The sequence below is a fragment of the Cyprinodon tularosa genome, unplaced genomic scaffold, assembly GCF_016077235.1.
Source record: "Cyprinodon tularosa strain WSP-4 unplaced genomic scaffold, ASM1607723v1 ctg548, whole genome shotgun sequence".
Taxonomy (NCBI): domain Eukaryota; kingdom Metazoa; phylum Chordata; class Actinopteri; order Cyprinodontiformes; family Cyprinodontidae; genus Cyprinodon; species Cyprinodon tularosa.
The window spans coordinates 306329-333909 of NW_024039283.1; the positions used below are offsets into that span (position 1 = coordinate 306329).

A 27581-nucleotide genomic window follows, 5' to 3' on the forward strand; every position below is an offset into this window, starting at 1 on the left:
AGGGGCCAGTGCCCCTGCACTGGAAAAAATAGAAATCTAGATAAGTAATTTTTTTCTTAAAATAAGTGTATTTGTTCTTGGATTGAGGAGGTAAAAGAGACATCTTCCCAATGGAACAAGACAATTTTCACTTAAAATAAGAAAACTCAATTGCATTGTCTTATTTCAAGTGCATGTTATCTAATTATCTTATTTTAAGAGTAAAAATACTCATTATATTGACAAAAGTATCTCCTTTACCTACTCAAATTAGGGGTAAATACACTTAATTTAAGAAATTTTTAGTTATTTCTAGATCTTTTTTCCAGTGTGTAGATCATGTGCTGGCCCCTGCTATGGCCCCCGTACTGAACACGTAATAGTCATACAAATTCTAATGTTCTAATATCCTCAGATGAAAAACTTTGAATCTGTCATGATGTAATTAAAGGTCTGACCCCAAAATGCAGAAGACCAAACAAAGAGACCAGGGAAAAGTTTAACAGGTTTATTAAAATATGGTGATGAATCCAGTGCTGCTCAGAACACTGTCAAAGCGGAACTGGAAGGTGACTGCGGTTAGTTCAGGCTCAGTGGGAAATTAGAATCTTAGGTTTGAATTGGAGGAACAGGTTGCAGACTCACTTCTCCAGGAAAAGGTGTCCTTTATGGAATCCAGTCTGTGTGGGAAGATTCCAGTGATTGTCTTGTTTGGTGTTGGGCGGACGGGGTTTACTCAGTCTGCAGTTGTTCATAGGAGAACGGAGAAGCTGACTGGCACTCTGATTTCCTGCGGTACTTGAACGGGCTGTGGTGCAGATGAAACCTTTGCTCAGTGTGAAGCTCAAACGACCTCTTGGGGAAAGTGGATCCAAACTTCCTGTTTGGAGTGAACGGAGAAGCTGACTGCCACTCTGATTTCCTGCGGTACTTGAACGGGCTGTGATCTACAGCTCTCACTGGAGCGGTTCGCAGCCGAGTGTGAAGCAGCTGGGATGAGGATCAGCGCCTCCAAATCCGAGACCGTGGTCTTGAGCCGGAAAAGGGTAGAGTGAGAGGATGTTCTGCCCCTAGTGGAGGAGTTTAAATATTTGGGGGTCTTGTTCACAAATGAGGGGAAGATGGAGTGGGAGATCTACAGGCGGAATGGTGCGGCGTCTGCTTTGAAGCGTGCGCTTTACCGCTCTGTTGTGGTGAAGATAGAGCTGAGCCAAAAAGCAAAGCTCTCGATTTAACGGTCGATCTACGATCCTACCCTCATCTATGGTCATGAGCTTTGTGTCATGACCAAAAGAACGAGAACCTGGATACAAGCGGCTGAAATGAGTTTTCTCCGTAGTGTGTCTGAGCTCTCCCTTAGAGATAGAGGGAGGATCTCAGTCATTCAGGGAGGACTCAGAGTAGAGCCGCTGCTCCTCCACATCGAGAGGAGCCAGCTGAGGTGGCTCTGATGCTGCTCTCCCGTTGCAAAGGCGAATCAAAGCTTTTTTGTCGAAAGTTTTTTTTATAACACTCCATCTCAGTTAAGTTACCTGCACTCGAATAAACGGACCCGGGGAAAACCACTGACGGTGTTTTTCAACAAGCAGGAGAACAACTTCAACATGAAATGGACAGATCTGTAGCATCAACAGGGACCCAAACCTCAGGAAAAATCTGACATAGTTAATGTGCGACATAACTTAAACAACTTTTATTGTCGTTTTGTATACATAGAGTGTATACAAAATGACAATTCGTTTAGTACAGCTTTCAGTTTCCCCTTTATTAAGTGCAGCAGTGGTGCAAAAACTTATTGATATGGAGGCTCAGGGCTTTAATAAATGGTGTAAATATGTTGTATTTGCACCGGGTCTTTGGCTCTTTACAACCACTCTTGAGCATTTTTCCTGTGGATAAACTTTACATGCACAAATGCACTTTAATAATAATTCTACTTATAATTCAGTGATAGTATCAAGGTGCCACTTTATTGTATCTCTTATATCCGTTGGTTTTGCTGTCATTTTACATCTCTTTGCAGATGATGAAGCAGACTGAAAATGTTTTATCATTATCTCCCTTTTATCTCCTCTTTCTTTCATCTTTTTTAATTTTTTCCTTTCCTGTTCTACTTACATTGCAGTGTCCATTTAATCAGTAGTACTCCCTTTATATGCATAAATTAAGCAGAACACATCTGTTGGGCTCTTTTTGGCATCAAGACAATTATTCTGTACACTGTAAAAAAAAATGCTCTGAACTTCATAAATACTAAATATTATCTTCATTGCGTTTTAATGAACTAAATAGTGTGAGAACCCATCTGTTCCGGATGTTCGAGCTTTTATTTTGAAGCGCCGTCGCTTAAACTTCCGGCATGGTGTGTATCTGTGGCTTAGAGCAGCTTTAAACGGCCGATCTGCTGTTTCCAGCCTTTAATGTGCATCACCGCAAGATGAAGCGGGTCATGGCATAAACATGGCCCACAACAGAAGCCGTTTCCTCGAAGGTAAGCTGCGAATCCCCCGCTGTGGTGCTCGGACCGGGCCGCCGCTGCAGCTGCTTTCTAGCCGCACACGGCCACCGGATTCCCCGGCTGGCTGCACGCTGCTCCCCCTGCTCATCCTCTGTCCAGGCGGGGGAGCAGGGGGAGCTGCCAGCGCGGCGGCGGTGCTGCGGGTTCGGGTCTTCGGCTGGGGGGGTCAGCTGGGTCCGGTTTGTTAGCCGATCTGCGCTGTTTGGAGCTGATCCCCGTTAGCGCTGAGGTTAGCTGGATGCTGCTGCTGCAGAGACAGGCCTTCCTGTGGCTGACAGGCGGTTAGCTGCTCCCTGTGTGTTTACTCCGCAGATGGAGGCACAAATAAACAAAAAAAACACAAACAAACAGATAAATAAGCAGAGATGTGTTTGTGTCCAGAAGCAGACAGCTAACCAGCGCTAGCTCTGATGCTAGCAGGCTAGCTCTGAGAGGATAGATGTAAACAGAAGCTGGATTCATTGTTTCCTCTGAGCTTCTAAACATGGAAGATCCAGAATCAAAGGCCCATTAGGATCCTGATCCGGGTGTCTGAGAGGAAACCAAAGGTTTTTATGTCCAAACAGGATCGAAATGTCCTGTTGGAACTGAAGATAGAAGAGCTGCTACCAGAACCTGGATTAATTTCACCTCCTCAGGTCCAACAGATCACAGCTGAATGATGCTCTGCTATGTAGGTCAATAGAAAAAGACTGGATGTAGTTTACATTTATAGAACTTCAGAATTAATCTAATGAATCCCAGAGGGAAATCCTGTTCGTTACACATTCCAGGTATACAAAGGACATATTACACACATTCATCATATAAAGAAATAGAACTTTCCACACTAAAAATATAAATATCTACATATTGTCACTATCTATATAATTCAATTCTATTCAGTTTATTTCTATAGCTCCAATTCCCATCATGTCATCTCAGGTCACTTTCCCAGTTCAACCAGATCATCCAGTCAGATTGATTCAAAGTTTTCTCTCTAAGGAAAACCAGCTGATTGCATCGACTCATTGACTCTTCAGCAATCCCTCACACTAAGCATGCTTGTAGCGACAGTGGAGAGGAAAAACTCCCTTTGAACAGGAAGAAACCTCCAGCAGAACCAGGCTCAGTATGAGCGGCCATCTGCTGACAGAAGCAGACATATTGGGGCTACGTTCACGCTGCAGGCTACGGTGTTCAATTCCAATTTTTTTTGTGAAATTCAATTTTCTTTTTCTTTTTTTTTTGCATTGCTGTCCACATTTCCAAATATATACAACTTGTATGTCATCTCCTGTGTGCAACTGTCAAATGCATTCGTACAACGCAAGTGTCCCGCATGTGCAGTAGAGGACGCCATGACATCACAGGCCAGCGTGCTCTGTGTTTACGGAAGTAAACATGGATGGTAGCGCCGGAGTGCATCTAGCTATCTTTCCCAACTATAAAAACACAATCTTTTCAAGATAGTTAAACGTAAATATCAGATTCGTGTCTGATTCAGGACCACAGAGCCAAGTGGCCTGAGAAAATCAGATCTGTGTTGTTCAGACTGTCATGAAAAGATCAGATCCAGGTCGCATATGGGCCAAAAAAATCGGATTTGGGCCACTTCAGGCTGCGGTGTGAACGTAGCCAAAAAGCAACCGTAAAAGGCGGCCCCGTCCAGGAAACACACAGCCAGGCAGACGAGCTCAGAGCCAGCTCCCATGTCAGAGGATGAAGAGAGCACATCCAGTTAGTCACAGTCAGAGAAACAGGACTACACTGGAAAACAGGCCAAGCTCCAACATCTAGAAACAAAGGTGTTGATGGCAGCAGCACAGCTGATATTTCTCTCCAGGATGGAGTCACAGCCAAACAGGAACAGACCAGATGAAGCTACTTAGAAACAAATTAACCTAACAGTCATGTTTTTGGACTGTGGGAGGAAGCTGGAGTACCTGGAGAGAACCCAAACTTGCTCAGGGAGAACATGCGTTTCTTATTAGACTAACAGAAAATGTGCAATATGCATTAAAACAAAATTTGACAGGCGCAAAAAATAATAATTTTATTGATTTGAAAACCCTTAACTACTTTTCACTGACTTACTGAAAAACAAAATTGGTTTGGTAACTTCATTAAGATTTGAACTTCATAGCCAGATGTATCAAGGTGTGAGAAAATGTATTTAATCTCCTCTGAAGATTCATCATGGGCGCCTCTAAAAAACTCTAACATGATCATAAAAACAAAGATTGTTCAACATAGGTTAGGGGAAGTATACAAAAAGTTGTCTGAAATTTAAACTGTGAGGAACATAGGAGGGAAATGAAAGAACACAGGGACAGTTCCAGAAGTGGCAGGCCAAGAAGTGCAGTGCTGATCTGCACAGTGGCACAGATCAGCACTAAAGCAGAAATGGACAGATGATCCAGGCCTATAGCATGCGACCTTGGACCTGAGGCGCTCTGAGTGCAGCTTCCTGTCGGGTCAGACCGTGTCTCACCTGCGAAACTTTAGGTTTCCCAGACAGATTCGGCACAGGCTGTGATGCCAGGGGGTCGGACCTGTTCCTGACAGCACGAGCGTATCTCTGCAGCTGCAGCGGGTTCGGTTCGGTTCTGTCGGGCCTGTGGGTTTTGTCCCTGCACTGATCCGGCTCTCGGTTTGTTGTTTAAGCCCTGAATCGTTCTGAGACCAGGACAGATGGAGGCTTCAAGCACAGTTGGAGCTTCTCGCTTCCCGGTGACAGAGAGACGGCGAAGAGACACGAGTAAGAACCTTCTGCTCCCGCTTCCAGAACCTTCTCTGCACACATCCAGCTGTCGGTCTCAGCGCTCCGCTCATTTAAATCTTTCTCTGTAGTAAAAATATGATCAGAACCGCAGTAACGACCCGGCCCATTGTCAGGGTGAACAGGAACCACCACCAAGTCCTGCTTGGAGGCCTCATTTCCAGCTGAGCCCACAATTATTCACACCCCTGGCTGATTTGGATGGCTTATCATTTAGCTTGGAATCAAACAAAAGGCAGAATCAGGCTGGAAAAGAGGCGTTCGTTTAGATTCTATTAAACATTTTAAATTGTTCAGTTATTGGCTATGTTCGAATTCATGGGCTGCGTCTTCCAAGGACCCGGTCTACCTGGACTGCATCCTCCAAGGATGCGGCCTACCTGGACTGGATCCTCCAAGGACCCGGTCTACCTGGACTGCATCCTCCAAGGACCCGGTCTACCTGGACTGGATCCTCCAAGGACTCGGCCTTCCTGGACTGGATCCTCCAAGGACTCGGTCTACCTGGACTGGATCCTCCAAGGACGCGGCCTACCTGGACCGGATCCTCCAAGGACGCGGCCTACCTGGACTGCATCCTCCAAGGACCCGGTCTACCTGGACTGGATCCTCCAAGGACTCGGCCTACCTGGACCGGATCCTCCAAGGACTCGGCCTACCTGGACCAGATCCTCCAAGGACCCGGTCTACCTGGACCTGGATCCTCCAAGGACGCGGCCTACCTGGACCGGATCCTCCAAGGACCCGGTCTACCTGGACCGGATCCTCCAAGGACTCGGCCTTCCTGGACTGGATCCTCCAAGGACGTGGTCTACCTGGACTGGATCCTCCAAGGACGCGGCCTACCTGGACTGGATCCTCCAAGGACGTGGTCTACCTGGACTGGATCCTCCAAGGACGTGGTCTACCTGGACTGGATCCTCCAAGGACGCGGACTACCTGGACCGGATCCTCCAAGGACGCGGCCTACCTGGACCGGATCCTCCAAGGACCCGGTCTACCTGGACCGGATCCTCCAAGGACGCGGCTTACCTGGACCGGATCCTCCAAGGACGCGGCTTACCTGGACCGGATCCTCCAAGGACGCGGCCTGCCTGTACCGGATCCTCCAAGGACGCGGCTTACCTGGACCGGATCCTCCAAGGACGCGGCCTGCCTGGACCGGATCCTCCAAGGACGCGGCCTGCCTGGACCGCATCCTCCAAGGACGCGGCCTGCCTGGACCGCATCCTCCAAGGACGCGGCCTACCTAGACTGGATCCTTCAAAGTCTGTGAAAATAAGGAGACGCGAAGAGTTTTGGCTGTGGATTTAAACGGGTCGAGCCTTCGGTGGCTTTCACCGCTTTACGCATGTCACTTAGCAACCGTGACAGATGACACACAAAGCAGGAAAACAATGAATACAGAACTGTTTCTTTTTAATTTTTTTTTATTGTAAAGTGAACAAAGACTCCACTCCTGAGAATCCAGAGTGGAATAAATGTTCCAGCCACCGGGAGCAGGAACTAATAAAATCAAATCAAATGATAGAAACCTTAGTCAGTTAAATAACCTGCTGCTGTTATTCTGCACATCTCTGATGTTGCTGCTATTTTCAAATATCCATTACTGGAAAAAAAAAACCTAGTTAAGTAAATTGTGCAAAACAGCAATAAAATAAAAATAAAATAAAATCCTATCAGATCTATTAGAATCTGTCTTAAATTAGAGCCAAACCCATTTATACAGTAACAGACAAAAACCTTTAGATAAACCAAACATTACCGCCACATATCTGACTCTATAACCATTAAAACAACTATTTTCATTCATTTCAGACGGAACTATTCACTGACTGGATTATATTAAACTGAACTTCTAATATTCACCACTGTCTGGCGCCATTTCCCTTTTTCCTCTGATCACGGAGCAGCCGGCTTGCTTGGACTCGCAATGAATCCTGGGTAAACCAAGGATACCGAGGAAACATCGGACCCGTCCCTCAAATCGAGACACCCGTCCCTCCTTCAAATCGAAGGACGCATTTTAAGGCCGCATAACGAGGACTCTTGGAATCCGACGAATCAGACCTCGGCGCCGCGCTATGATGTAATCGGCCTTTGAATCTGGAAGACGCAGCCCATGAATTCGAACGCAGCCCATATTTAACCTTTAGTGGGCGGGGCTAAATCAGCTGATTGGTCTAATACTGATGAGCAGATCGCATGTGACGTTTAAAATGATTTCATGAGGAAATAATTCACTAAATTCTGGAGGAAGGTCATGGATGATGACCTCAGAATTTTTTCCAACTCTAATATCTTATTTATTTGTGTTTAATGCTCTTGTTATATGAATAGTTTCAAACGGGGACCTTCTGGAATATGTCTGTCTCTAACTGAGTTTTTTGGGCTTTCCCTCTCTTCAGAGCGGGCGTGGTGAGTGTGGAGGAGATGGAGCAGCAGCAGATGACCACCCCGGAGAAGAAGGTGAGTCCCTGTCGGCGATGCTGTGCGTCTCCAGAGGGGAATGAATGAAAAGCAGCTGGAGTTAATGCCGCTTTGTTTCCCGCTCCAGTCTCCTCCTTTAAGGCACTACGGTTCCGATCATTTGAGGACGTTTGGAAACCGATCCAACATGAGGTCTCTGAACAGACTGGGTGCCCGAAAATGCAGGTAGGAACCTTTTTCTATATTTCTTTTGCTTCAAAACGATGGAAATGTTTCTTTCGGTGATGATGGTCCATGGAAATCTATGGAAATCCATTAGTGAAACAGAACCTTCAGGGATTCCTCAGAAAAACTGGAAGCTGGATGGAGGAACTGGACCAATCAGAAAGGTTCTGATGATTTCAGTGGATCAGAACCATCATCTAAAGCCCTGAACGCACCGGTTGCGTACGACTTTTTAATCTCTGATTATTGATTATCATATGAGATCAGAGATGATTAATCTCAGGATTTCCATGTCAATCTGACTGCGTATAGAGAAGCTCTCACTGGAAAGGGTGAGCAGATCTGTGCCGATTATTTTACACAGATTTGACTGGAACAGATGATGAAATGTTATAAATAATGAATAACCAGCGGTGCATTCTATAAAGCAAAGCTCTACTTAGCGAGTCTGTGGAGCATCTAGAACCAGAACAGATAGAGAATGTTCATATATTAAAAACATAATGAGATCTACATCTAAAGAATGGAAAAACAGCTATTAATGGCGTGGGACGGTTTCTATGGTTACTGAGGCAGAGAGGAGATTCTCAGAGAGATCTGGGAAGTTTATCCCAGTTTTTCTTTCTTTTTTCCATAAAGAGGTGAGAGAGATACGCTGCTCTGACCTGCTCTGTCTGCTCCTCCTTATTCTGGTTTCTGTGAGGCTCAAAGAGGATCAACTACTTTATCCGTTTCCTATCCTCCTGAACTCCCATCATGGGGAAAGTTTCTATTTTAATGTTTCATTGTTTTTTGCTCCAGTCTGTCCTGCTGCCTATAAACGCGATGTGTGACTCCAAACTAACTCTTTCTCTGTCAGATTAACAGATTTTATTTTGTATTTTAGCTGACCGTTGCTGCTAAATTGCTGCGTAGTCCCACTAAAATAGACCTGGGCTCTATCTCAGTCGGAGCTACGCTGCCCCCTGCAGGAAATCATCACCATTGACTTTCAATGAGCGCTATATGCCACCACCTCTAAAGCCTGGTTTATGCTCAGAAACCAGGTCGTCTGCGTGTGTTGCAGTTAAGGCAGATGCCCCCCCTTCTGCAGATATTCTAGTGCATCTCTCCTAAAGGCCTGGTTATTAGAGACTGACACGGGAGTGGATTTTCACTCCTGTCCCGTCCCACTCCCACAGAAAAAAACTGTGTCCCGTCCCGATCCCGGGCCAGAGTAGAAATCTAAATCCTGTCCTGTCCCACACCTTGTGAAATTACTCCCACTCCCATCACGCTCCCATTCAGAATGACTCCTGCACCACTCCCATTCTTGTTGTCTTCAATAAGATTTCTGCCAATTCATTGAATCTGAATTTCTTTTAAGCACGGGTGAAAAACTCAGAGCGGAAGCACTGTTGGTTTCTGGGTCTTGTAGTTTTTTTTGACTCGCATTATAGTGTAGGCTTCAAGGAAAAAAACGACAAAATGGCGGCGTCAGTACTGGATTTTTATTCTTTCTATTTTATTTTATTTTTTGGCATCGATCCTCGTTTTTTTTTGTTACTATTGGTTTGCTCCTGCTCCCGTCTGCTCCCGTTAATGTTTAATCCTGTACCGTCCCAATCACGTGATCGTTACTAATACTGACTCCCATCCCACGGGAATCCCACGGGAATCCCGTGGGATTCCCGAAAAAATGTCAGTCTCTACTGGTTATCCTCCTGCAGCAGCGTGTCGCAGATATTTATGATTTCTGCCCAATATTAAAGCGTGGTCTGCGCTATGTTATTCCACGCCACAACGCAAGGTGGCTGTATTATGAAATTTAGGCAGGATCGGGATGAGTCGGTAATAAAGATGCACACACAGAACACACACAGTGTCTGCTAGAGTAAAATGTGTCGTTTTATTCCGCCACAGAACACAGCAAAGCAAGCACATCAATCAAGGCACGGTGCTGAATATAAATTATATTGTCCCCCTACCGTGACACAAAGGATCGGAGGGCCGGTCGATCCCAGCAGGGCAGCAACCCGCGCAGCTAGGCGTCCGTATGCAACCCTAGCAGACCCCGCCAGTGCCAACCGCCGTCCGTCCTTTATGCCAAACTTCAAAGGAAAATCTTTCACCCAATCAGGAAAAGTGATCGCTCCCTCTCATGCCTGGAGCGCATGATTACAGAAACCAAAAAATAGAACGGGCACCCCCCCGAATCCACCCAGGGCTCGTGGATAGCCGAAACAAAAAACATTATTACATCATGGTCAGAGCATGGCACAGAAAGCTTGTGAGTACAAAAGCAAATTATATCAAGCTCTCAAGGAAACGTAGATAATGAGAGTGCTTCATTTGTGATACAAAACTTGTATGATTGTCAAACAACAAAATATAAAACCCATATATATATCAGTGGCCAATCAGGAACTAGCTGTGGGTCTAGATACGGCTGAGGCGGAGAGGAAGTGGGGGCCAGTTTATCCGACAACAGAGGGACATGAGGGCCAAAAAGAGCGGGGATCCAGGTGGAAAAAGGGTCCCAGCGTTCTCACGCACCTCGCTCTGCTAGCTGCTCCATCTTCACCAGTCGTTTTCCACAATGGCGGTCAGACAAACAAAACAAGCCGGTAAGGAACCAAACAGGAAATGCGCATAGTGTAGAGCGGATCTAGATTTGACCAATCAGAGGCTTCCTGTCTGCGGTCACCTACAATTTAGGAAAGGTGCAGCAGAGTGTCTGCGGAAGGGGGCGGGGTCACATTTGCGTTCACTGCGACACACATGCAGACCACTTGGTTTCTGAATATAAACCAGCCTTAAATTGTAGGTGACCGTAGACAGAGGAGAGAAAGGAGGCCTCTGATTGGTCAGTTCTACATCCGCTCTACTCTATTCGTATTTCCTGTTTGGTCTCTAATGGCAGAAACTCTGGCTGTAGCGCCGTCCATAAAGCCTGGCACACCTCGGACTCTATCCCAGACACCGTGCAGGACGCTAGTTTGTAGCTCTGTGCGGCGCCCTGTTGGTTTGCACCCGAAGCCAAAACACGCAGCGCCACGGCCGGTCTTTGGGGAACGCTCACGGGGAACTGTGTGACGCCGGCGTTGGATGAGGGGTTGTAGACGGCGAACGAGCTCGTCAAACCGACACACAGAATCCTAGCTAGTTCCTGATTGGCCCTCTTGCGTTGTGGCGTAGAATAACGGCGCAGACCACGCTTTAAAATCGGGCATGAAGTAAAAATATCTGCATCATACCTGCAACAAGCTAATTCTATTCAGTTTATTTCTATAGCTCCAATTCACATCATGTCATCTTTCCAGTTCACCAGATCATCCAGTCAGATTGATTCAAAGTTTTCTATCTAAGGAAAACCAGTTGATTGCATCGACTCATTGACTCTTCAGCAATCCCTCACACTAAGCATGCTTGTAGCGACAGTGGAAAGGAAAAACTCCCACTGTCGCTAACTAACTGCGACACACAGCCCTTAAGGCACAATTTTCTGTCTGTTTGGATGCAAAATCAGATTTGGTGTTTTTCTGGCCTAAACTGCTGAAGATTCTTGGGAAATCTCTGGATAAGTGGGTCAGGCAGAACCGGGCTTCCTGAGATCCGTTTGAACTTTAGATGATTGTTCTGTTGGAAAGATCCAAACAGGACGGGATATTCATTAAAACTCCTCCTCCCCTCCTGCAGCGATGTCCCGCCTGCAGCACAGACTCCCTCCTCCACATCCACCAGAACCAACTTCAACCTGATCCTGACTTCCACGCTCGCTCCAGGAATCATGTTGCAGGGTCGCCACTTCCAGCACGCTCAGGTCCCATCGCTGACACGGAAACCAGCTCAAAGGTCAGTGGCGCTCCCGATCCGGTAGAGAAGCTCATGCTAGCTTCATCTAAACAGCTGCGAGCGGCAGAATCGGGCAGAACAGGATAGGCGGTTCTGTTTCCTCTTTAACAAACTTAGAATGTTTCGGTTTGATCCAAACATGGCGGATGGAGCCGAGCTAATGTGTCTGTGAGGATGAGTCTGACTTTCTACCATCAGCCTGATGTTCTGCTCTCAATCCTGCAGAAACAACCAGGCTGTGGAGGTGGACAGCATCGTCCTCACCTGTCCAGAGGCCCCAGGTGAGGCATGACTTTCCTACTAACTTTTCCTTCCTAAAGCAAAACAAGGATGTATTACAACTAGATCTGCAACTAACCATTATTTTGCAAATCGATTCATCTTTTTTTTTTTTTTTAATAATCAGATAGCCTAAGGTTTCCTTAAAGTCGTAGGGAAGCAGCTGTTCCAACGTTGCATTTCTGAATTCTCCAGAGTGGTGCACGACTTTACACGAGTGAATACAGTGAATGTGATTGGTTGATTATCAAGGGGGCGGGATTGTTGTGGCGGAAGGTTCGCAAGCAAGTTTGGTTGTGGCCGGTTTGTGGGAAGCATCTTGCTAACCAGTTAGCAACTTAGCGCTAGCAGGTTCCCAATGGGAAATTCCATTGGGACAAAGTTATTTATGGCCTTCATATAAGCGCTTGGGCTGGGCGACAGTAGAGGGGTTGGTTGTCATGGCGATAAATCTGTCTGTTTGATATTTTGCAGAAGGAGAGTCGCTGAACATCAAGCGGCGCGTCCAGCAGAAGAGGAAACCTCTGGAGAACGTTTGCTTCTCCCCGCAGCTCAAAGCGGCCGAGGTGAGACCAGCCCTGAACGGCGGGAGGGGGGGGGGACTCCATTACCCACAATTCCTCAGTAGTTGCTGCTGAATGGGATGACTGGTAGTTGAGGTTTCTGATGGCTCTGGCTCTGAGGTTTAGCGTGGGTTCTGGGTCGGACCTCTGACTGATGTTCTGCAGAACCCTGATCCGGTCCCGTCTGTCCCTGCAGCCCGTTCGGACCGTCGTCTACCACTCGGTGTGCCTGAAGTGCAAAAAGCCCAGCGAGGACGGCAGCATGTGTCTGAGCTGCGGGAGCTGCGAGTCCCTGGTGGGCCCCCAGGCCGCCTCGTCCTCCCCCACCCCCAGACCCGCCATCAGATCCCACCCCTCCCTCGGACCCAACAGCCTGCAGCAGAAATTCTACAAAGCCGGAGCCGCCATCAGAGAAGCCCTGCCGCCACGGATGGCGAGCAGCAGGGCGGCGCCGCTGCCTCTGAGCAACGGAAGGATCCCGCTGTTGGCCGGGACGTCCGGCGCCTGCCGGGCTGGAACCCCCGCCAAAGGGAGGCAGAGGGCGGGGGGGCAGCAGGCTGAGCACAACGATCCCAGTGAGTGACATCAGGAACCGGCAGGAGGTCAGTGTTTGCCTAGAGCTCCCGGCTTCATCTGTTTTCTTCTTCTTCTCTTAAGTCGTCCTGTCCAGCGACGATGAGGAAGAGGAGGCCGAGACCGCCAGCACCGAAAGCGTGAACCGCATGGACAACGTTTCCCCCCAACCCGCTGACTCCGCCCACTCCTCTCCGGCGCCCTCTGAAGGCAAAGTGGAGGCGGCGGTGAAGAGCGCCGACGAGCAGGAAGAGCTGAACGCCGAATTCTTCGAAGACGTCAGCACGAAGATCACCATCCCACGGAGAGCCAAGATGAAGGATCAGGTAACAGGAAGTCGGACTCAAAACCAGGAAGCTTCCAGGAAGCTAACTGGGAATGAAACCTTCTCCTTCTCTGCCCCAGTTTGGGAAGCAGCCGTCTGCAGAGAAGGCTCCTCCCAGGAAGAAGAGGCCCAGAGTCTCGACCACCAGGTGCGACAGCATCATCCTGGATTGTCGCAGCATTCGGATCGGAACCATGAGGCTGATGGTGAAAAAGCCCGTCATCGTGAGTCCTTCCCACTGGGTTTTCTGTTCCTTCTAGGCTCGGTCCAACATGGAGGCAGAACCTCCAGCTTTTCATCGGGTTTGGAACCAAAACAGGAACCTTAATTAAGTTCTCTGAGTGATTCTATTCTATTCAGTTTATTTCTATGGCTCCAATTCACATCATGTCATCTCAGGTCACTTTCCAGTTCAACCAGATCATCCAGTCAGATTGATTCAAAGTTTTCTATCTAAGGAAAACCAGCTGATTGCATCGACTCATTGACTCTTCAGCAATCCCTCACACTAAGCATGCTTGTAGCGACAGTGGAGAGGAAAAACTCTCTTTGAACAGGAAGAAACCTCCAGCAGAACCAGGCTCAGTGTGAGCGGCCATCTGCTGAGGCCCACTGGGGTTCAAGGAGACAGAAGCAGACATAGAAAAAGAAGCATAGATACAAAAGGCAACTGTCAACCAGCTCCACAGGCGGCCCCGTCCAGGAAACACACAGCCAGGCAGACGAGCTCCGAGCCAGCTCCCATGTCAGAGGATGAAGAGAGCACATACAGTTAGTCACAGTCAGAGAAACAGGACTACACTGGAAAACAGGCCAGGCTCCAACATCTAGAAACAAAGGTGTTGATGGCAGCAGCACAGCTGATATTTCTCTCCAGGATGGAGTCACAGCCAAACAGGAACAGACCAGATGAAGCTACTATGAGAAAAAGCAGAGAGAGCAGAACGTTAGAGATTGAACTAACAGATTCTGCAGAGTGGGAGAATAGAGATAGAATGAAGCAGAATGATGAAAAAGGGGTCCCCATGTCCTCCAGCAGTCTAAGCCTATAGCAGCATAACTATAGAGATAGATCAGGATAACCTGAGCCACTCTAACTAGAAGCTTTATCAAAAAGGAAAGTTTTAAGCCTAGCCTTAAAAGTAGACATGGGCTGTTTCTCAATCTGTGTACTTGTGAGTTCTCATGTGTTCGTGAAACGCCATCAACCTCAGTTCTAGTACTGTTCCAATTCACAAGAACACGAAGACTGAGAACAAAGTCCCTGAATGTCGTTCTCGTCCCTCCCCATTTACCCAGCATGCATCAGAGCACACTTGTCCGTTCTTGAGATTAATAGCCATCCCAGCATGCACTGCGGCAGCAGCAGCTTTCAATGAGGCTCCATTGAAATTTAAAAGTTCTCTTTTCTGTTGCTGTTGTTCAATAAAACTACTTTTAAAGATCATTTGAGACGAGAAGATTATACTTTAAACTGACTAAGGTTCTCAGTCATCCAGGTCATAGTCATTCCATAAAAAAAAAAAAAAAAAATATCCACTGGACTTGGTTTCCAAGATTTGAAGACGTTTCTCCACCTCTCCAGGAAGCTTTCCTTCCAAGTCCAGTGGATATTTTTTTTTTGAATTTTTACGGGATTATACTCTAAAGCATCACTATATGGTTCATTTAGCGATAAAATGCGTAATTTAAAACAAAGACATGTGTGATGGACCGCTGGCTCTGATCGCAATTTTTTTTCTTTAATTTGTTAAAATTTTAATTGTGTTTATCTGACTGTGTTCATTATTATTCCTCCACTAAATGGAAAAAAAGTCATAATTTATTATCATCTAGAGACTATTAATAACAGGAGGGGAAATAAAGCTCTAGACGAGGCGGGCGCGTGGTGATGTCATCAGTACGCTTCTGTTCCAATTGACCCAGATTTATGCTGCATCCTCGCGTTCTCAACAAGTCCACACTTTCCTGTGTTCTTCTCAAGGACATACTTGGCGAGGACACAAGTCCGTACTCGTGTTCTAGTGAATTGAGAAACGGTCAGGGTGTCTGCCTCACGGACTAAAACTGGTAGTTGGTTCCACAGGAGAGGAGCCTGATGACTAAAAGAGCAGAGCCAGTGGGTTTATCTCTGACTCTAGGAGAGATTGGTTTGTGCAAGAAGCATCAGATCTGAGAGCAGAAACAAAGACTTGATGGGCAAGAGAATAGATTTGGGAGAGAAAAGAAGTTTTAAAAGCGAGTAGAGGAAATATTGCTCTTAAGTGTTCTTCTCATGCTTCTTTCTGGGATTTATTAGCAGAACTAAAAAATGTGCAGCTGGAATAAAACGGATCATTTCTGTCTGTTGTTTCAGTTTGCTGTGGACTGCATCCAGGTGGAAGCTGAAGGTAAGGAGCAGCTGTGAGGACTTCTGGAAACAGCTGGAAGGCGTCCATCTGATTGGAGAGATCAGGGGCGGATTTAGGAACTTTGGGGCCCTAGGCAAAGATGGGCAGGAGAAGACAACACATCAAACAGCCCCATTCTCCAGATAGAGAAATGTTAATAGAATAGACATCCATTATCTGTTCTAGGTTGTGTCCCTCTCTTCTTGTCCCTTTTCTTCTTGTTTTCCTCTCTATGTTTTGTACTCAGCTGACTTTTCATGCTGTCTCTAAAGGAATGAAAGATTTTTTCCAAGCACTAAGCTCACTTAGCTGATTGCTCCTTCCTGTGTTTCCAAAAAGGCCAAAGTAAATAACCCAGTCCTTCTTTTCACTGTAGACAAGCCATGATCTGCTTATCTGTTCTCCATTTTTCATTTGGATGAAATAATAGCTGCATGAATCATGACAGCAGACAAGATAGAGGAGAGCAGGAGGCGGGGTTACCAATCTACTCGCTCTGGAGAGCAGAGTTCGCTGCTTTTAGATGTTGTCTCCAAAGTCTCCAGTAGCAGAAAAAAGTCTCTAGATTTGGCGCTAGGAGCTTTTTAGAAATCAAAGTGCTAGAGGGGTCTGAAAAGTGGCTAAATATAGCGACTAAAGCGCTAAGTTGGCAACACTGCTCTTCGCATCGTTTTTTTTTCAAATGGTTTGCTGCTGTCTGTTTGGACCTTTCTGAACATGTGCAGCAAATGTTGATTCAATGTATTTAGCGTTAATCAGTAAAACAAATAAAAACAATATTTTCTTCTCGATCACTGAGTCTGGGAGCGGCCATTTTTGTCCAAATATAGTAGCCCCTCCCTCCTGCCATCTTCCAGCAGTGACGTCACGGTGCGGTAAGCCTAGCGCCATTCTCCCCGCTTTCCAAGCTAAATCAATGGGAACTACTAGACACATCTGCAAGCAACAACAATTATTGAAGATTTCCAGAGGACTTCACCATTGAAATTCACCAGCGCTATAGTGAAACTGACAATGCCCACGTGCATGGCAGCTGGATGCTGGAATACATCGGGTAAAAGTGAAAATAAAGAGTTATTCCACCTTTCTGATTCCTGATCCTCCACGGACGGGTTGGTCGTTGGATCGCCAACTTGAAGAGGGAGGATTTGCCATCGAACTTCTGGCCAGAGAAAAAACCCGTAATATGTAGCCGACATTTGGAAGAAGAATGTTTTCAAGATGACTTGGATAATAGCGCGTTGTGACAAACACCAGATACAGCACTGGGACTTGATCAACAGCCGATACCGCACCGTGACGTCACTAACCAGTAGGTGGCAGTAGTGGTCTTTGACAAACATGGATGCCTCCAGTAAAGCACATTCACATGAAAATTACTCTGAATTAAAAACACTGATCATTTATTGAACAGGATGGAATCATTTCAGATTTAAAGAACTTTCAGAAGTTTGAATTCTGAATATGAGCGACTTTTCCTTTAGGGTGGACATATAAGGATTAGATCTATTAACCATACATGTAAACAGAATGCAGCTGCCTAGTATTGGCTAATTGTAAATCCGTCCCTGAGTCCGCCTCCTCTGTCATGGGAAGATTACATCATGGAGGTGATTCTGGATTCAGAGAGAACCCAGAATGTATTTTTTTTTTTTGTGTGATCAGGTGCAGAGCTGGGCACCGTGAAGATGTGCCTTCAGACAGCGGAGCTGATCAGCTGTGAATGGTGCCGCGTCCGGAAGCTCCCCGTCCTCTTCTTCCAGACGACGGTGGACGAGTGCCTCCGTCTGCGCTCCCAGCTCAACATGTCCCAGGAACTGGGAGGCCAGTGGTACGACTGCTCCGCTGACCGTGAGTAAAGAAGCCCAGCACGTTCTTGACATTGGTGCACTGCATCAGCGCAGACTGCGAATCGAGAGCAGATAGATGTGGAAGGTTAAAGTGTCGTCGGTAATCGGTCCGTTTGCTCCATTTCCACCAGAGGTGGACGAGAAATACATCGTCCTGATTTTCGAGAACGGCCTGGTGATGAAGGAGCAGATGATCCTGGAGGACATCCTGAACGTCATCGGCCAGAACAACAACCTCAGCGGCTTCCCCACCAAGCTGACCTTTGAGGAGGCCAACATCCGCCTGGTCAACTACAACAAGGCCTGCAGCCAGAAGACGGAGGTGGGTTCATCATTCTCATCTAAACTAATCCTTGAGCTTTAGGTGGGTCTGGTTTGAATAAAAGATTCTGCAGAGTGGGAGAATAGAGATAGAATGAGGAAAAAGGGGTCCCTATGTCCTCCAGCAGTCTAAGCCTATAGCAGCAGAACTATAGAGATAGCTCAGGATGCATGCTATACTTTAAAGGAATAGTACACCCAAAACATGATTAGCCTTCATTTTCTACTCACCCCCATGCTGAACAACACTCTGGAGTACTTTTTTGATATCTCAAATGCATCTGGAGATCTGGGAGGCTTCTTGCTGTCTGCTGACATTCAAATAATGGAGGTCTATGGTGACCGAGGCAGAAAGGTCCATAAAAGTCCACAAAAAACGTGTCAATATTCCTCCATACTGCTCGTCCAATGTATTCCAAGTGTCCTGAGAGGGTAGCATCCAGAATTTACTCGAAACGAAGTCAGTTAGAATGTTTTTAGAGCATAAACAGTAGGGGTGGGTATTGCCAAAGAAGTCACGATTCGATTTGAATCACGATTCACAGGCCACGATGCGATTCTATCACGATGCATCACAATACTTGAATTATTGCGATGCATTGCAATATTTTCTCCTCCATGTTTTGTTTTTGAATGACTCGGCGCAGTATCCCGCGGCCAGAAATGCTTGTGACACAAGGCAGCGTGTGTCAACACATCCGCTGCGTCATCTACTGGACTGGAAGTTGTATTACACTTGTTTTTGGCTGATGATCGCCAACCATTCATGCAATTTTATTTATTTATTTTTTTAAATTAATAATCGATACTTGGCGTCAAGAATCGATGCAGTAGATCACGAAAATTAGAATCACGATGCATCATCATGACGATTATTTTGCACACCCCTAATAAACAGTAGTGTATAGGATTTCCTGAAAGCGCGTTCACGAGTCTACGGAAACCCCGGCAGACCAAACCAGATGAAAGTGCGCATTCAGCGTCTGCTCTGCCGATAATGCAAGCGTAGAAGAAGAAATGTGCTGTTTACCTGTGCAAAGAAAGAAACAACGAAAGAAAAATGTCTGAGGACTTCAGTGTTGAGGAAGAGCATGAGTTCTTTGCCAAGCTGATATCAACTGGGCACACACATCGTTCAACCAGATATAATAAATCTATACACATATTTTGTTTTCAAACTCCACTGAAGTTTATTTCACACTTCAGGTTGCAACAAAACAAACTACACCATCTTTACAGTGGAACACTTTTGTGTAACTGTATTTTTTTTATAGTTCTATACTGTAGATTAGAAGAGGATTCTTTGTTGTCTGTGTTATTTTAAACATATTTCTTTTTTTTATTTGTAACAATATTTAACTTTGCTATAATCTATACATTAAAAAAGCCTCTGTGCAAAATGGAGTGAAAACATTGAACAGCTCCCTGAGAGTTTTTTCTTTGTACTTTAATCCTCCCATCTTTTCAGTGGCTGTAGTGAGCCTGCTTTTTGCTGTTGATCTTCTCAAATCTGGGTTGCAGTGTCACAACTGTCCATTATGCTCAGTCAAGCAAGCACTGTTTTTTTTTTTTTTCTTCATTCATCCATACCGCTTCCCGCGCCCCCCCTGCAATGGCATTGCGCCCCCCCTAGGGGGCGCGCCCCACACTTTGGGAACCACTGACTTATGGTGTATAAATGGAAAGCAAACTGAACTCAACTGAGCTAAACACAACCGGACCGAGCTAACTGCAGACCAGTTCCAGAGGTGGGCTCGGCTCGGTTTTTTCCTGGATCGGTTCTCTGACAACAAGAGCGCATGAGCAGAACGCATCATCTCCGTCTGGCTGCACATCGCGATTCACGCTCCGTTCCAGTAGTGGGCGGTCATGCCTCTCCAGAAACAGAAGAAGAAGAACAACTTCTTCTTCAACTATAAACAACAATCAAAATCTTCTCCACGCAACATTTTAATAATAACACCGAAGTACAGCAAAAATAATCAAGCATAACTTTCTGAATGTGACGGGCGCCGCCATTTTGATTTGCTTGATTCCCTCCTTCTTCGTCATCTTCTTCTTGTGTTTTATGGCGGTTGGCAAACAACTTTTGGTGCATTACCGCCACCAACTGCTTGATTTCCTCCTTCAATACTGGCAGTAATACCGCAGATCGTCACTAGGAGTCGAGGAACCGAGATAGCGTGATGTGTAAACGGTCATCAGATCCGAGCTCGGACCGGTCTCGGCATGGATCGGTTTTTCAAAGGTAGCGTAAATGGGGCTCTAGTGGTGCCATTTTCAGGCCCCGATACCTGGCTGTGCAGTATCGGCCGATACCATCTGTTTGAAATTGATGTGTGTTTATATTAAGAACTGCATTCTACTTTGATGTAAAATAATCACCATCATGGCTTCATGTCAAGCTGCTGCCTACCTTTGTGAAGCAGGAAAAAGACTAAAACAAAGTGAATCCAGTAGAACTTTTTATTTCCTACCTGGAATGGGTGACAATAGTTGAAGAAACTTTTGGCTCTCAAAATGGTTTCTGTATTCCTGATCCCTATTTGTTGGTACTCACCGATACCACCATTTTAGTACTAGATCGGGGCCCCTCCTGATACTGTTATTGGTATCGGTGCAACAGAAAAACACTACGATTTGTGTTTTGGAGGTATTAAGAAAGAGTTTGAGTTGTGTAAGGGATTGCTGTAGTTGGAAACGGCCATCCTGCAGGGTAGCCTGAACAGCATCAGGGGAGGAACCCATGGTGTTGGATTGTATCATCGGCATGTAAGAATAAGATAATTTTTATTTAAAATGAGAAAAAAAAACTCAATGATCTTACTGCAAGTCCAAAATATCTAACTATCTGATTTTAGGGCTTGAAATAATCAATCCATTGGCTGATCGTCTATTTTCCTGCTTGAATTAAGGCCAAAAACTTGAACTATTTGATCCATCGTTCAATCTGATGGCTGCAGAGTTTATTTTATCCGGACAGGCGAAGCCTGAGCAGGCCTCCCCCTCCTCCCCAACGCTGTCCCCCGACTCAGCCGTCGGCGTGTCCACACGCACACGGATGGCCACCCGGCAGCATTCCGGCTTCGATGAAGACGAGGACATGACGGACCTGCAGCCCACCTTCTCCGGACTGGTCATGAAGTAAGTGATGCTGCTGCCCCCTGCAGGACGGCTCCTGTTACCCTTTGGTTACCTTCCTTCTATTTGTCTCCCGCCTCAGGCTCATAGTGTACCCCCCGCCCCCCGCCAAAGGGGGCATATCCGTTACCAACGAGGACCTGCACTGCCTTAACGATGGGGAATTCCTCAACGACGTCATCATAGACTTTTATTTAAAGTGAGTGTTTCTCATTTCTGCTGCTTTTCATAGAAAAGACGACGCCTGGAAACCGTTTTTCCTCTGCCCTCATTGTCCTTTTCAGATATTTAGTTTTGGAAAAGTTAAAAAAAGAAGACGCACATAGAATCCACGTGTTCAGCTCGTTCTTCTACAAAAGACTGAACCAGAGGGAGCGCCGGAGCGTGCCGGACACAGCCAACCTGCCGTGAGTGAAAGCCGGGACCTTCCGGACTTTAACCTTCCCTCTTGCTGCAGACCTAAACTCTCCGTTTGGCCTCTCAGGATCCAGAAGAAGAAGCACAACCGGGTCAAGACGTGGACCCGGCACGTGGATCTGTTCCAGAAGGACTTTGTTTTTGTTCCCATCAACGAGTCGTGAGTTTCTAAGACCACATTTACACAGAGAGAAACAAAACATTTCCCCTTTTCAATAATAACATCCTGTACTTGTCATTTATATCAACCCGCATAAATACGCTGCCGAGCGCCATAATAAAGTATAAATATCACGTGCTCAGATGACGTTAAAGTTGTAGGGAAGCGGCCGTTCCAACCGTTGCATGTCCGAATTCTCCCGAGTGGTGCCCGACTTTACACGAGTGAATAAAGGGAATGTGATTGATCGATTATCAAGGGGGCGGGATTGTTGTGGCGGAAGGTTCACAAGCAAGTTTTGGTTTGTAGGAAGCATCTTGCTAACCAGTTAGCAACTTAGTGCTAGTAGTTTCCCAATGGGAAATTCCATTGGGACCAAGTAGCACTAAATTGCTGACTTATCGTATTTTCACGACCATAAGGCGCACCGTACTAAAAGGCGCAGTCTCAGTTACATGTGCCATTACTGTATTTAACACACACATAAGACGCACCGGATTATTAGCCTCGTGAGACCATCCTGATCTTGCGAGCTTTCAAGGTTTCACTCGCAGATCAGTCTGGAGACTCTCCGTTGAAGAAAATTTGGAGCCGTTCACCAAACGAACGTCCAATCAGCGTTGGCTTTGAGGCGGGTTGAGGTGTGACGCAACGAGAAGCGCGACAGTTCAGTCTAAAGAACATGGCGGCTTCAGCCGATGAAACTAGCGTTAGCGTGGCTATCGAGCAAGTTTTATCGGAATTACAGAGTATTTCTTCACTGAAAGAAGAGCAAAACACTGCTCTGGAGGCTTTTCTCAGAGGAAAAGATGTTTTTGCTCTTCTCCCGACTGGTTTCGGCAAGAGTTTGATCTATAAATTGGCTCCTCTTCGTCGTCGCTCTGTTAGTACGTCATATGCTTTGTTGATCTGATTGGTTTATTTGGCCCGTCTATCACCAACATAGGCCAATCAGCTAACCAGTATTTTCGCCCCTTCCAAAAATTACTTCAACGGAAGGTTTCCAGATGGATATGTGGAGCAAATCGGAGTCAGGTTACTGCGTTGGTACCATGTTCTGTTGGGTTTTTCTCAGGGCTCACTGGTATCTGGCGGTCATATGCTTCCCGGGCCTGGAGGGTCCAGTGTTGGAGAAGAACCCGATGTATATGGACCCGCCTCCGGCCTTCAGCTCCCCGGATGAGCCGCAGTCGGAGGAGAACATCCCGGACCACTGCCGGCCTCTGTCGCCGGACGGAGATGGGTTGGACAGCTTGTCGGACGGGACGTCCCCCACGTTTCCAGACGAGGCCGACTCGGACCTGCCCCACGAACACTGTGGTTTCCCGGAGGTGGGGGAGGAGCAGCTGGGGAGCAGCCGGGCGGAACCGGAGCAGCAGTTCAGTAGTAAGTGGAGCGGTTTACTCCGGTTTTTGGTCAGAAGCGTCTGGTTTTTTTTGACCCGGGTTTCTCTGTGAAGGCGAGCTGCAGCGCATCAAGTTCTGCTACAGGTCGGGAGACGGAGACGACGCCTACACCTTCTCTGATGACCAGAGCTCCTGTCAGGTACCGGTCCCCTCTGTGTTCTGGTTCCACCCGGGCCCTGGAGTCGGTCCGGCCTCTGAGTATCTCCGTCTCTGTGTGTTCAGGACGAATGCAGCGAAGATGGGAATCTGGCTGAAGACGCCGGCGTTCCCGATGTGTCCAGCTTAGCCTCCAAACCCATCATCTGCAAACAGTGAGTGGAGCAGCTGAACGTTTGGACCTGCAGGGGGTGCTGTTGGGTCTGATTGTTTGACTTTTGACTCTTTCAGGCCTTGTATTCTGATCATGGACTCGCTGCGAGGTCCGTCCAGGTCCAACGTGGTGAAAACCCTCAGAGAGTGAGTGAAACCCGCCCAGGCTGGCTGGAAGGCCTAGCTGCTTCTGGTGCTGATCATTACGTGTTGTGTTCAGGTACCTGGAGGTGGAGTGGGAGGTGCGGAGAGGCTCTCAGCGGAGTTTCGGGAAGGACGTGATGAAGGGCTCCAGCCCCCGAGTGCCTCAGCAGGACAACTTTAGCGACTGTGGAGTTTACGTCCTGCAGTACGTGGAGAGCTTCTTCGAGGTGAGAACTGTTCCAGGCGACGGTCGTTCAGGTCGTCGGTCCTAAGGCGTCGGCTCCAGACAGAGGCGTGCAGAAGGGAGCCACAGGGGTCGTTATGAGGGCCTCACCTTTTCATCATTCATTTAAAGCCTGGTTTATGCTCAGAAACCAGGTCGTCTGCGTGTGTGTTCAAAAACCTGGACGGGATCCTCCAAGGACGCGGTCTACCTAGACTGGATCCTTCAAAGTCCTTGAAAATAAGGAGACTGGTGGAGTTTTGGCTGTGAATTCAAACAGGTCTACCCTTCAGAGGGCTTTCCTCTGATCACAGCTTGCTTGGTCTCGCAATGAATCCTGGGTAAACCAAGGATGCAGAGGATACATCGGACCCGTCCTTCAAATCGGGCAAAAAGAAGGACGCATTTTAAGGCCGCATAACGAGGAGTCTTGGAATCCAACCAGACCTCGGCGCCGAGCTATGACGTAATCGGCCTTCGAATCTGGCCTTCTAAGGACGCGTCCTAGGTTTTGGAACAGAGCATGTGTGTGTGTTGCAGTTAATATGCCCCCAAGCAGAAGAAGGGGTTTGTCTCCGCTCAGCCTTTATTCAGGGAGAAAATCAGTCCGAGGGCAGAGATGCTTTCAAGAAGGCAGCCGTCCTCGAGTGTCACTGCTGGATAGAAACTCGTGCCCACAGTGAGATTCCCAGCCTGATCCTGAGCTCGCCTGGGAGGTGCTGGCGCATTTTTTCCCCCCTCGGATCGGTAGTTTCTTTCTTTTTTTCAGAAATTTTTTTAGGTAAGAAAAGTAGGACATGTCCAGGCAAAAGAGGACGTCTGGTCCCCCTACCATATCAACAATCTGATGTTTCAGTGAGTGAGTGATTGTTGCTATGATGCGTCTTTGCTCAGCAGCTTCACTCATTGTAAACCAACCAATCAGAGCACAGCTCATCTAAATATTCATGATCAAACCATAAAAGGAAGAAAACCTGTGGTTTCATTCTAGGGCTTTTAACCAGGCTGCATTAGGGCTCATAGAACAGCTAATATGCCATTTTCAGCCCAACCAATGTTACACACCCTATTAGAGACCTGAAGGACCAGATACCCTATAGAATCATTCTATCACCCTATTAGAGACCTGAAGGACCAGATACCCTATAGAATGATTCTATCACCCTATTAGAGACCTGAAGGACCAGATACCCTATAGAATCATTCTATCACCCTATTAGAGACCTGAAGGACCAGATACCCTATAGAATCATTCTATCACCCTATTAGAGACCTGAAGGACCAGATACCCTAAATAATCATTCTATCACCCTATTAGAGACCTGAAGGACCAGATACCCTATAGAATCATTCTATCACCCTATTAGAGACCTGAAGGACCAGATACCCTATAGAATCATTCTATCGCCCTATTAGAGACCTGAAGGACCAGATACCCTATAGAATCATTCTATCACCCTATTAGAGACCTGAAGGACCAGATACCCTATAGAATCATTCTATCACCCTATTAGAGACCTGAAGGACCAGATACCCTATAGAATCATTCTATCACCCTATTAGAGACCTGAAGGACCAGATACCCTATAGAATGATTCTATCACCCTATTAGAGACCTGAAGGACCAGATACCCTATAGAATGATTCTATCACCCTATTAGAGACCTGAAGGACCAGATACCCTATAGAATCATTCTATCACCCTATTAGAGACCTGAAGGACCAGATACCCTAAATAATCATTCTATCACCCTATTAGAGACCTGAAGGACCAGATACCCTATAGAATCATTCTATCACCCTATTAGAGACCTGAAGGACCAGATACCCTATAGAATCATTCTATCGCCCTATTAGAGACCTGAAGGACCAGATACCCTATAGAATCATTCTATCGCCCTATTAGAGACCTGAAGGACCAGATACCCTATAGAATCATTCTATCACCCTATTAGAGACCTGAAGGACCAGATACCCTATAGAATGATTCTATCACCCTATTAGAGACCTGAAGGACCAGATACCCTAAATAATCATTCTATCACCCTATTAGAGACCTGAAGGACCAGATACCCTATAGAATCATTCTATCACCCTATTAGAGACCTGAAGGACCAGATACCCTATAGAATCATTCTATCACCCTATTAGAGACCTGAAGGACCAGATACCCTATATAATCATTCTATCACCCTATTAGAGACCTGAAGGACCAGATACCCTATAGAATCATTCTATCACCCTATTAGAGACCTGAAGGACCAGATACCCTATATTATCATTCTATCACCCTATTAGAGACCTGAAGGAGCAGATACCCTATAGAATCATTCTATCACCCTATTAGAGACCTGAAGGACCAGATACCCTATAGAATCATTCTATCACCCTATTAGAGACCTGAAGGACCAGATACCCTATAGAATCATTCTATCACCCTATTAGAGACCTGAAGGACCAGATACCCTATATAATCATTCTATCACCCTATTAGAGACCTGAAGGACCAGATACCCTATATAATCATTCTATCACCCTATTAGAGACCTGAAGGAGCAGATACCCTATAGAATCATTCTATCACCCTATTAGAGACCTGAAGGACCAGATACCCTATAGAATCATTCTATCACCCTATTAGAGACCTGAAGGACCAGATACCCTATAGAATTATTCTATCACCCTATTAGAGACCTGAAGGACCAGATACCCTATAGAATCATTCTATCACCCTATTAGAGACCTGAAGGACCAGATACCCTATAGAATCATTCTATCACCCTATTAGAGACCTGAAGGACCAGATACCCTATAGAATCATTCTATCAATCCTTTAAAGTAAATAAAGCCAAGCTGCTTTCTAGCTTGAAGCTACAGAACAGAGCAGATAAACAACCAGAGCGTTGAAGCATCAAAGCAGCTTGACCACAGTTTGATCCAGCGTCCAGTTTTCTGCGTTTTTTGCCGTTTTTTTATGTAGTGATATTGTTGTGTCAAAGTTGTTTTTGATTCCAAATGTGCTGCAAAAAAAACGGGATAAAACTTCCACTTCCACTGGGAATTATTGCTGAAAATTCAGCAGCATTTCTGTTTTGTTTTTCTTTTAATTATTGAACTTTGTTTTGAGGATTTTTGCTCTTCTCTCCCTGCAGAACCCCATTCCCAGTTTCCAGCTGCCCATGAACCTGTCCGACTGGTTCCCCCAGCAGCGCATGAAGACGAAGCGCCTGGAGATCAAGGAGCTGATCCTGAAGATCAAAGATCAACAAGAGCTGGACAAGAAGGAGGCGGAGCAGGCAGAGGCCTGGCCCGGCTCTCCGGAGGAGCCGGAGATCGAAGAGACTCCTGGACCAATGCCGTCCATCGGCCCCTGAAAGACGGGTCTGAGCGGGGCCACACCGGCTCTAGGCAAACCGCTTCTATGGACCTCCGTCAGCCACACGCACCAGACTGATAATCTGTACAGAGCGAGACATGACGTGTAAATACGCTGCCTTTGTAACCTCCCGTTTCATCCGCAGACCGACCCGTTAAGTTATGGTTTCCTACGTGTTGTTCTCTGAGCAGCAGCTCAAGCTTTTGCCTTGTTTAGAGGAACGTTCTGATTTGAACCTTGTAAGTATTGTAAGTTAAGATGGAGAAGATGGGCTGTTTGACAGTAGCTAGGTGCTAGTAGCGTCTCTGCCTCATGGACTGGATTCATTTTCCACATTAAAATCAAACTTGGATGGAA

General features: G+C 46.5%; 1 protein-coding gene across 2 annotated transcripts; it reads left to right on the top strand.

Annotated features, from left to right (window-relative positions):
- The first annotated feature begins 2309 nt into the window (after positions 1 to 2309).
- senp6a (SUMO specific peptidase 6a) lies at positions 2310 to 27581 on the top strand. Of its 2 annotated transcripts, XM_038304929.1 has the most exons (23): positions 2310 to 2470; positions 5144 to 5237; positions 7667 to 7727; positions 7816 to 7913; positions 11592 to 11747; positions 11973 to 12028; positions 12501 to 12592; positions 12786 to 13164; positions 13247 to 13488; positions 13568 to 13711; positions 15844 to 15877; positions 17543 to 17728; positions 17859 to 18049; positions 21032 to 21192; positions 21272 to 21388; positions 21474 to 21596; positions 21674 to 21766; positions 22842 to 23152; positions 23226 to 23311; positions 23395 to 23483; positions 23560 to 23628; positions 23702 to 23852; positions 27001 to 27581. In XM_038304929.1, the coding sequence occupies exons 1-23, from the start codon at positions 2440 to 2442 to the stop codon at positions 27220 to 27222; spliced, it is 3186 nt and encodes a 1061-aa protein (XP_038160857.1). In that variant the 5' UTR covers positions 2310 to 2439; the 3' UTR covers positions 27223 to 27581. The 2 variants fall into 2 exon arrangements, with proteins under 2 accessions (XP_038160857.1, XP_038160858.1); XM_038304930.1 differs by lacking the exon at positions 5144 to 5237 and having other exon boundaries at positions 2312 to 2470.

Bases quoted from the DNA above. Each gene is read 5' to 3' on its own strand.
- senp6a (XM_038304929.1), top strand. From the start codon at position 2,440: ATGGCCCACAACAGAAGCCGTTTCCTCGAAG. The intron at 17,729-17,858 runs GTGAGTAAAGAA...CATTTCCACCAG, and splicing joins GTACGACTGCTCCGCTGACC to AGGTGGACGAGAAATACATC. The intron at 23,484-23,559 runs GTGAGTGGAGCA...TGACTCTTTCAG, and splicing joins AAACCCATCATCTGCAAACA to GCCTTGTATTCTGATCATGG.